A 10,024-nucleotide genomic window follows, 5' to 3' on the forward strand; every position below is an offset into this window, starting at 1 on the left:
ATTATCCAGAGGGTAAGAGTGTATGATCTCTAAATTTCTATCAACTAAAAGGTGCTCGTCTTCAATTTATTTATCTTCTAGTCTCAGATATAGCCCCCTGCTCTTGATTAAGAGGGAAAAAATGAGGGGCCAACCCCATGCCACAGCAGTTAAGTTTGCACGTTCCACTTGGGCGGCCCAGGGTTCACAGGTTCCGATCCCAGGCTCAGACTGACATACTGCTCATCAAGCCATGCTGTGACAGGCATCCCACATATAAAGTAGAGGAAGATGGGCACGGATGTTAGCTCAGGGCCAATCTTCTTCAGCAAGAAGAGGAGGATTGGCAGCAGATGTTAGCTCAGGGCTAATCTTCCTCAAAAAGAAAATTAAATAAAAAAATTAGATTAAATAAAAAAGAGTGAAAAAATGATATATGAATATAGCGATTAACCAAAAAGATACTGTTTGATCACCTACAAGGTTTTCAGCTCACATTTTGTGCAAACATTCAAGATAACAGGGGTAAATAACGTGTGTCACAGCCTCCAGGGACTCACAATCCAGGGGATATTCTGAAGACCACTGTGAAAAGCCATGTGCATGCAAGATGAGTTTGAGGCTGGCACTCTCCTGAGTCACAGTATCCCAATGATATTGTTGGGACACCAGATTACCTGGCAATGGCCTCAGCGATGCCATTCTAGGTTTCCTCATTCTCGTTGACAAAGATGATAGTAACCATGCAGGGAGAGAATGAGAAAGACTGTGCCTTTATGAGTGTGTGTGTGTGTGTGTGTGTGTGTGTGTGTGTGTGAAGCATGTGCATGGATGTGTGTCGCAAGGCCATGCATTAGCACAGAAGTGTGCATATGGAGTTGGATCAAACACTGCAAAGATGAAGGGGGACTCATAAATCCACAAAGCCAGTCTCAGGGGATAAAATGTCCTTTCCTTTTGTGATCCGATATGACCAGCCACTGTCGAGGATCAGTCCCATGGCCTTTCACACTAACGCCTAAGGATTCCAGGTATTCTTGGGTCCACAGTCATTGTATCACCAGAGTGTGAGGACTCTGAATGAGGTCTTATTCCTTGTTTCTTTTCCTGGCTTGTCTAGCAATTGCTTATGGAATACTGATTAGATGAATGGATGGATAAATGAAAGGTTATTAAAAGAATGACCTGGGAGTTATTTAAGATACTCCCCTTGAACCACCTCTCCTTTGCCTAGAAATTCATTGACTTACACATTAATCCCACCAAATGTCTTTAAAGATGCAAAAGTTTTGCTGTGCCTTCAAATTTGCTCCATCTCAAAACCAACTTACCCCCAAAACATGTTGTCTCTTTGTGACATCACCTTTCCTATCCACCAGACATGAGACTTTATCAATGTCATTCATTCACCTCTCTTCTCTATCTTCCACAAGTAATGGGTTAATAACTTTAAAGTTTCTTCCTATAAAATCTGTCTCTTAGCTCATTTCAACCTCTCCTTCCCACTGAAAACAGATAACCCCAGTCCTGAACCACCAGCTCACAGAGATGACCTGGAGGTGAGGGTGTGACCTCCAGTCTCCTGAGAAGGAATGAGTGCATAGTCACCTGTGAAGTCATTTCTAAATTCTGGCCATCAGAATCTGGCGGGGCAGCTTGGAATCTCCCATGCCTTTCCAAGGAGGGGAGAGAGGAGGAAATAAGAATATCAAGAATAACCATGCATGCACCCTTAATGAGTAAGTCACCTCCTGCTCCTCCTAGAACCGGCAGGAAGCCTGGAGAGCATCCCCTATCAAAGGCATCCCTGGCCCTGTTCCTGCCCCCTCATCTGTTTTGTCTTCTCAAGCACCTGTTCTTGTCTTCATCTGTCATCATTGAGAATTTATCTACAGGAGCCATGGAAGGGGCTCTGAGCAGCAGGATGGCAGGCAAATAACCCCACTGAGAGAGTGGGTTTCCGGGAAAGACAAAAGGGCAAGGCAGAAGAGAAAGGCATGAGAAATAGAGGGGTATTTTGTGCAACATGAGAACTAGTCCGGAAACAACAGTACTTGGAGCCAAAAAACATGGAAACAGCTACTCTGAGTCCAGCTTGTTGAGCAGAACTTACCTTAAGTTGTTTGAATTTCACATACTATAAATAGCGTGTGCCTTCCAAGTTCAATTTCAGAGTACTGATTAGGAACACAGACTCTGAAGCCAAATTACATGGGTTTGAATTCTGAGAACCAGGTACTTGCTATGAAACTTAAGGTAAGTTCCTTCAATTGTCTGTGCCTCCTCAGTTTTCTCATGTGTGAAGTGTGGATAATAATACCTAAAAGCAATGTTGTGTAAATTCTGTGAATTAATTGTGTAAATCAATTGTTACTTGTGTAAATTTTTACATATGAAACAACTAGAGGAGTGCATGTCACATAATAAAGACAAATCAAATGTTTAGAATTATCATAATTACATAGTTCTGAATTAGGTGTGAAGACAGAGAAAAGTGGCTGGGATGGTGGCAGACTAGGGTTGAAACCTGACTTAGCGCTTGTTCACTGGCAAGGCCATGAGACAACCAGGAAATGGTAGCACGGGTAATGTCTTTATGAATAGTAATGGTTTTGTTCATTATTTACAAGCACAAGGAGAGTTGTTTGGGAAAAGCAAAGCATCCTTATACTAGGTTTATAGGTATGTTCTGCCGTTTAGTTCACTCTCAACTTGATTAAATTCATGATGAGAATCCTGCCAGCCAATCCAGCAGCAGTGGGAGTCCCTACCAAGGGTCTGCCAACATGCCTGTCTCTGTGCCCAGCTCCCATGTCTTCCTAGCAGTGGTGGTAGCTGTTGATCCAACTCTGGCAACAACTGCTCCTTGAGCTACCACAGGCACCACAAAGGCCACCAACATTAGCCGCAGAGCTGTGGCAGCCTCAATGAGAGTCTGAAGACTCTGGTTGCTGCCAGAGCTGTTGACCTTAGAGGGTCAGTGTTGAGAAAACGAAAATGCCAAGAACTCTTTCTGGCCCAATGCTTCCTTTCTACCCTTCCCGCTCCTGGCTGACCCTCTTTGGACTCAGGTTTACCAGATAGAATTTTCTACTCAATGTCGTTGGAAGTGCTTTCTAGCGATTCTGGCATAAGTGAAAATCATTCTACCCTTTCTTTTTCCCACTGTTTACCCTTTCTCACTTGAGTTGTATTTCCGATAACCCCAACTCACAGGAATCCTTAATCATCCTTTTACCCTCCCACCCACTTGTGTTTCTCCAAAACATGGATTCCCGTACCCGTGGAATCCTGCCCCTCTTCCCGTTATAATGCCATCCCAGACTTCATCAGAGATCCAAGTTTTTATGGAGCTGAGTCCTGGAAAAACAGAGATCCTCAGACCTCCTGAGGGCCACATTTGCCTCTTATCAGAGGCTTGATGGGGGACCCAAACACCTTTAACCTAAGGGCTCCTCATGCCCATTGTCCCAGGCAAAGGTCCTTTATCAGCTCTGGTCCCCACATTCTTTGGAATTTGCTGTGGCAACTTGTGCCTGGCGACAACTTCCAGTGGAATCTCCCTCCACATTTCCCACCTCCCCTTTCCTGGAGCCACGATGCTCATTATTTCTTTCTCTCCTCTCCCATCAGCCTACAGGGACAGCCGCAAACTCAGCCTTACTGGAATCTTATGAGGGCAACTAATAAACAAGGCTGATTAGGTGCTGGTATTTTTGGAATTTCTTCTCCATCCCTTTGGCATCTGACTCTATTGCAAGGAAGACTTCAATATTATCTAGGACCTTGGTGACCTCACAGTGTGCTCCCTCTGGTTGGCCCCAGAAAGGAATAATATTGGGGGGAAGAAAAAGGAGAAAAAAATAATTTCTAATACTAGCATATGTGGTAATGGAGCCAAGGCAGCAGTATTTTTTAAATGCTCTCCCATGATTCTAAAGTGCAAGGAAAGTCAAAAACCTCCAGACTAGACAGAGAGGAAGTTGTTCTGCCATCAGAACGGATCTGGGAAGGCTCCTTAGAAGTGGGCAAACTGAAGATAAGACTTTGAAATACATATAGGAGTTCTAAAAATATGTTCTTGTGGAAAACTGGTGTCCCATGTGTAGAAGTATTTCCTTTGTAAGAACTGAAAAATATCAGTTTACCTTATTCCCAGAAAAAAAGAAGCATACTAAATCTTGCGAATTTTAAGGTTTTATTTGACTCAAATATTTTTGAACCGCTTATCATGACTGATGCATTGACCAATGATAAAAGATGATATACTGAAGAAAATAGCAAATAAATGTTAAAGAAAAACTCGGAAATACGATTACATAAAAATATTTATGTGCATCCTTCCAGCTGCAGCACCATATTAACTAGTTAGAAGCAGCCAGGGTAAATGGAGAGGGAAGAGGCAGGGTTTCGTGGGAGAGCCAGCTGAGCGCAGCCAGCAAGCAGCTGACCAGCGCAATTTCTGCAGAGGATTTTGATGGGCTAATTGTGTTGTTGGGAACTCATACTGTGAATAGACTATAAACGGCCTTGGCTGTTTAATATACTATTTTAAATTCCTTCTATGAGCAGGGAAAGCCATTGAAGTTTCTGAGCAGGTAAGAAATGAGGTTTTGGGAATCAGCACTAGCTTGGAAGCCAAGAGAATTGCGCTCAAGTCCCAACTTGGCCAATACTTTCATCTGTGACTTTTGTAAGTCAATTTACTGCTCTGTGCCTCAGTTTCTTCATCTAAACTTTCTCTTCACTCTACGAATCTATGATTGTAATGAAAATTTCTACTTAAAGGCCCATTGATTCATTCATCAACTGATTCACTCAAAAAATACTTATTGAGCAGCTACCAGATGACAGGTTCTGTTCTTGGTCTGAGGCATCAGAGGAAAACAGAAAAATTTCCTGCTCCCACAGCGCTCGAAGTCTGGCAGACGTGACTAACCCAGCCTTTCTGAAAAGGAATTTGATAAAATTCAACACTAAGTCCCAATTGAAAACACATTTAAAATTTTGGGAGAAAGCAACTTCTACTACATGATAAAGAATGTCTATCACCATTTTAATTTGTCATTGGCCTGAATTGTCTAGCAAACGGAAATAAAAATAAACAGAAAAAGAGGTAAAGTAATTAAAAATAAGAAAACAAAATATATTTGTTTGCATCTAGCATGATTATAAATCTAGAATATCACAAGAATAAACAAGAAAATCCTTAAAGTTAGTTAAAAAAAAATAATCCCTCAAACTAAGTACTATAAAACAGCAAAATCTAGCTTGAAGCTTTGAGAGGAAATCACATTTTTCATAAACTACAAAACCAAAAAAATGCTCAGAAATCTCCTCATTAAAAAAATCTTAATAAAAATCACCTCAATAAAAACTTAAAAGCTTATATCAAGGAAACTACAAAACTGCGCTCTTAGATATAAAATAAAATTTGAACAGAGAAGCAGACTTTTCCTCTGGGAGGGAAGAAGGGATATTATAAAGTAGTCAGTTCTTCCCAAACCACACTGTACTTTTTGTGCAACTCTATGAAAATTATATTATTTCAGTATTTGAGAAAAGGATTTGACTTAATATAGAGGCCTAATTAGGTGAATCTAGTTTTAATATTTTTTAAAAGAATAATGAAGGGATAATAATAGTAATGCCCTACTAGATTATTTTTAAGGGGACAGAGCTATAAAAGCCTAACGTGTGTTATGCTTGCATAGCTCTTGTCAGAGCCTCAGGTGCCCTGAGCTTCTGCTTCATACTCTTCCTGCCCTTGAGAGACTGATCAAGACCTTCCTTGGCCCATCTCTGACTGGGTGACTGGGAGACTGGTAGACAGACATAAGGGGCAGGCAGAAGTAACTCCGAGTCTCCCTCATGTATGGATAAGCCAGGTTGTGTGCTTCTCTCCAAGGAGCTCCACACAGCACTCCAGACTTTCCCTGCTGTGGTTCTGGGAACTCCCAACTTTCCTGCCTAATCAGTTTTCTGCCTGGTCTTGCCCTGGTGCACACCTCACAGCCCATGCAGGTGTCACTGTGGGTATGGTGTTCCTAAGTTTTATATTAAGGGCCACCTGTGTGACTCTTCCAGATATAAGGAAGCACATCTGGGAGGGTCTGTGTCACTGATTCCAGATACCCAGCCACACAGCCATCTTTCTCTGAAAGTGGTAACAACTGGGATCAACTGGTTGTGTGCCCACTGTTTATTCTCCCCCTTTGTCCCTAACTACAGAATCTCTACACTGTGTCCAGACACAAAACAAGGTCCAGATACAAAAATCCACCCTTGTCCACCTCTCTCGTGCATCCAGGCAGCCAATGAGATTAAAGGACCTGTTGGGCTTTAGAAAAGCTCAGTAAAGGACTGATGACCTTGGGATAGCATTTACCCACCCTTTCTCTTCTTCCCACCTAAAACGTGGCCTTGCTGCTCAGAACACCATCAGCAATCTGAGATCACAGATGCCTTGTAGGAAGCAGGAGCCCGAACGATGAAATAATAAGATAGAAGAGCATCCTCTCCTATGATTCCATGGAACCATCACAGCAGCGATGGGATGCCTACCTCTGACTTCATAGTACACGAGTGCAGATAGTCTGCTTTCTATTTAAATCACTGCAATTTTAAGTTTCTGATATAGCGGCAGAACGTAATTTCTAACACACAGGCACACATACCAAACACAAGGTAAGATGCAACTAAAAACAAATATTAGATGAGGAGATCTCCTGTGTATGGAGGGCAAGATAGGGAAGGGACTCTGCTCCCTGTGAAAAGAGTGTGAGGAGCCCAGATAACAGCCCCGTGGGGAAGGAAGGCCACGGTGAGTTGCTCCTACTCACAGCAGAAGCCCCTGACACAGACTCAAGGATTCACCTCCCTTTAAGCATCCCCACCCCCAGAATAACCAAATTCCCATGCTCAGTGGGCCCATTTTATACTGGTTTATTTCTTGAGGGAGGAGCTGTGTCTGTTTTGTTTGCTGACATGTAAACACTAAGGACAGGGAAAACTTCTTAATCTGCTCAAGAAATCCTGAAGCTATAAAGGCAAAGACAGACATAATTTATTACGCAAAAACTAAAAATGTTTTTATAACAAAAGTCATTAGGAATACAGTCAATAAAATTTAATTCATTAAATATTTTAACAAAGACAGATCAAGGTAAAAAATCCATGATATATCAAGCTCTTGAAAATTGAAAAGAAAATAACAAAACAAAAAGTGTCATAAATTTTGTAGAAATGACCAAAAACACATATTTAAAAGCCCAAAATGACTACAGGGACTTGAAAATTCAATTAATAATGAGACTGGCAAAAATAAGGAAGAGCATAAATGAAAGAAAGTGACTCAGCAGAGAGGTGATTTAGAACAGGGCAGAGTGGATAAGCTCAGGCCACTTAGACAATGTCTATTGTTTCTTGTCAGTAGCAGTGAGGGGGACGAGGGGACCGAGCATCTTAATTAGAGATTCCATCCTCACCAGAACCTCTCTCTGCTGAGTCCATCATCCTCACGCAGACACCTCTCAGCCTGAATCTCAGGAGCATTAGCTCCTCACTCCCCTGCTGTGCCCTGCTGCCCCCCACTTCCCCTGTGAACACCTAAGACTCCAATCATCCTGGAGCAGGTGCTTTTCCACCCTGATGTCTGTGGTGACAGAGCTGAGAAGACAAGTATTAAAGTATGGGAGCCCCATTCTTCCCTAGAGTCTGTCCACCTTTTCTTCTTGTTATTTTCTAAGTTACACATTAGTGTTTTTTCTAATAAATAAGCCCCACCATTCATCACTCTACACTCACCTGGCCCAGCGCACGGGCCTGGTGACAGGACAGGGTCCTCAGGCAGCAGATCGACTCCTTGGACAAGGGAGCATGTAACTGATGCAGTAAGTCAAAAGGGCGGATCTGAACCAGACTCTCCTCCCTAGGAGGGAGTTCAATGAGCATGCATTATATATGTTGGGGGAGGGTCTCAATACTCTCTTCAAGCATTTTACCCAACTCCTTATTCTAACAGAAGAACAGTTCTGTGGGATGGAGATTTGTCCCTCTTCCTAGGGTTCCAACAAGTCTACAAAGCTGTGCTTCCCCACCTTTCTCAACTTCTAGAACACAGAGACAGTGAGAACCTTAGTATAGCTCAGTAGGGAAAAAGACAAGGCTACTGTGGTTGGAGGGGACCCTCCTGGAGCTCCACCAGCCCTGCAGTTGGAAGGAATCAGGTCCTCAGAGCAGCTTTTCCCTTATCACCTAATCAAGCCCATCCTGGCATCATAAAGAGAGGCTTCGGAGGCCCTGAGCCTGGGAGACATTGGGGATCACAGAGAAGAGAAGACATTTTGTGGGTAGGAAGGAGAGCTTTATTATAACATGAAGGAAGGAGGAAAGAAAACTCATATCCAGGCTGAGCATTTGGGCTGCCTGATCAAAGACATGGTTCTTCCCAGGAATCTCTATGAGTCTTCGTGGTCCCTGTCAACCCAAGGATTGGGCAAGAGGAAGTGGACAGAGGGAAGCATCAGGCTTCTTGATCATTCATTTCCACCAATAGCTTCTGCATGGGCAGGTCAGCAGCAGCCCCCAGAGCCGCCGCAGCAGCCGGAGCCCCCCGAGGGCTCACCCTCACAGCAGTCAGGGCTCTGGTGCCGCCGCCGGTGGAAGAGACGGGGCCTGTGGTGGCTTAGGCAGCAGCCCCCTCCCCCAGAGCTGCAGCAGCCCCCAGAGCTGGGGCCACAGCAGGAGGAGACTGGAGGGGGACACGGGGCTGGACACTGAGGGGGGCACTTGGGGGGACACTTGGGAGAACATTTAGGGGTGGGGCACTTTGGGAGGCACTTGGGAGGAGGCTGGCACTGCTGCTGGTTCTGCTGGCAGGACATCTCAGCAGGCGTTCAGTCAACCTAAAGGACAATAATGAAACTCTAAATATGCAAAATCAAAGGTCATTATTATATTTCCTTTAAAATCAGTATATACATGGAAGAGGAATGATGTTCAGATCCTACAGATACATCTATGACTGCAAGAAACAAATTAAGTCCTTCCTGATAAAAGTGTGTGGATTAAGAAACCAATAGCATGAGCTTCTTACTCTCCCTTCCAGAGGGAAGCTGGGACGGCTCCATCTGCACAAGCCTACATCAGGTATTTGCAACCCCTGACATGCTCATTCTCTCAGTACAAGCTAAGCTCCCAATTAGATGTTGCAGGACACACTGGGGATGTTCTGGAATATGTTTAACAGTCAGCACTCCAGAAAAAGACATTCTTTGAAGCATTTGCCAATTTCTATGTGTAAATATTCCCAAATTGGCTTTTTCCACCTACCAAAGTGAAGACCTTGAACACAGTTGGGAAAAGCGGGTGCAGTTAGCTCCCCCAGCCTATCAGAGCTACTCCAGAAAATCCAAGACACAGAGCCAGAGACTCAAGGCAGACTGAGTCTTCTTCCTGTTGGTCTGGCACAAAGCACACACAGCTCTCGTTCCTCAGCCTCCTCCTTATCCTCATTCCTTGGTTCTGTTCTTCACCTTCCAGCCCTCCCCACAGCACCCTCCTCTCCTTCCTCCCCTGTCCTGCTCAGAGTTCCATATCCCGCTGGGTTCCATATCCCACTCACCCTGGTCACAGGCAGGAGCACAGAGGAGTCAGAGCGGATGAGATACTGGAGCCAGGACGTCTTTTATAGGCCCCAGGCTTGGCTCTGGGAGGGGCAAGAGGTGGCTCTTGCACAACCAGGCACGTGCTGGGTCATTCATGACATTCCCCTGCCTCTTTGTGCCTGGCTCCCAGGAGGCCTTGGGAGCTCTCTGGATGCCCCCGTGGGTTAGGGGTGTAAGGGACTTTACCAGTCACATCCTTCCCTGAGGCTGTAGCTCCAGATAGTCAACTCGGGGCTCCCAAGTGGCCTCTGCCTGCCAAGTTTGTTCCATGCATCTCCTTTGGGCGTGTTCTCTGAGGAAACCTCAGTCCTTAGCCATAACTTCTGGTTCTTGTGGAAATGTTCCATTCTGGCTCTTCCCACCTGAGAAGTTTCTAG

General features: G+C 44.3%; 1 protein-coding gene across 2 annotated transcripts; it reads right to left on the minus strand.

The window, feature by feature from the left end:
• Nucleotides 1-8,322: 8,322 nt before the first annotated feature.
• LOC111773394 (late cornified envelope protein 2D) lies at nucleotides 8,323-9,648 on the minus strand. 2 transcript variants are annotated; one of them, XM_023640300.2, is made up of 2 exons: nucleotides 9,605-9,648; nucleotides 8,323-8,885 (listed from the first exon to the last, which is right to left on the minus strand). In XM_023640300.2, exon 2 carries the CDS (start codon nucleotides 8,862-8,864, stop codon nucleotides 8,553-8,555), a length of 312 nt encoding a protein of 103 aa, XP_023496068.1. In that variant the 5' UTR covers nucleotides 8,865-8,885; nucleotides 9,605-9,648; the 3' UTR covers nucleotides 8,323-8,552. The 2 variants fall into 2 exon arrangements, with proteins under 2 accessions (XP_023496068.1, XP_023496070.1); XM_023640302.2 differs by lacking the exon at nucleotides 9,605-9,648 and adding an exon at nucleotides 9,313-9,448.
• Nucleotides 9,649-10,024: the final 376 nt, after the last annotated feature.

Source organism: Equus caballus, chromosome 5 (genome assembly GCF_041296265.1).
Source record: "Equus caballus isolate H_3958 breed thoroughbred chromosome 5, TB-T2T, whole genome shotgun sequence".
NCBI classification, from domain to species: Eukaryota; Metazoa; Chordata; class Mammalia; order Perissodactyla; family Equidae; genus Equus; species Equus caballus.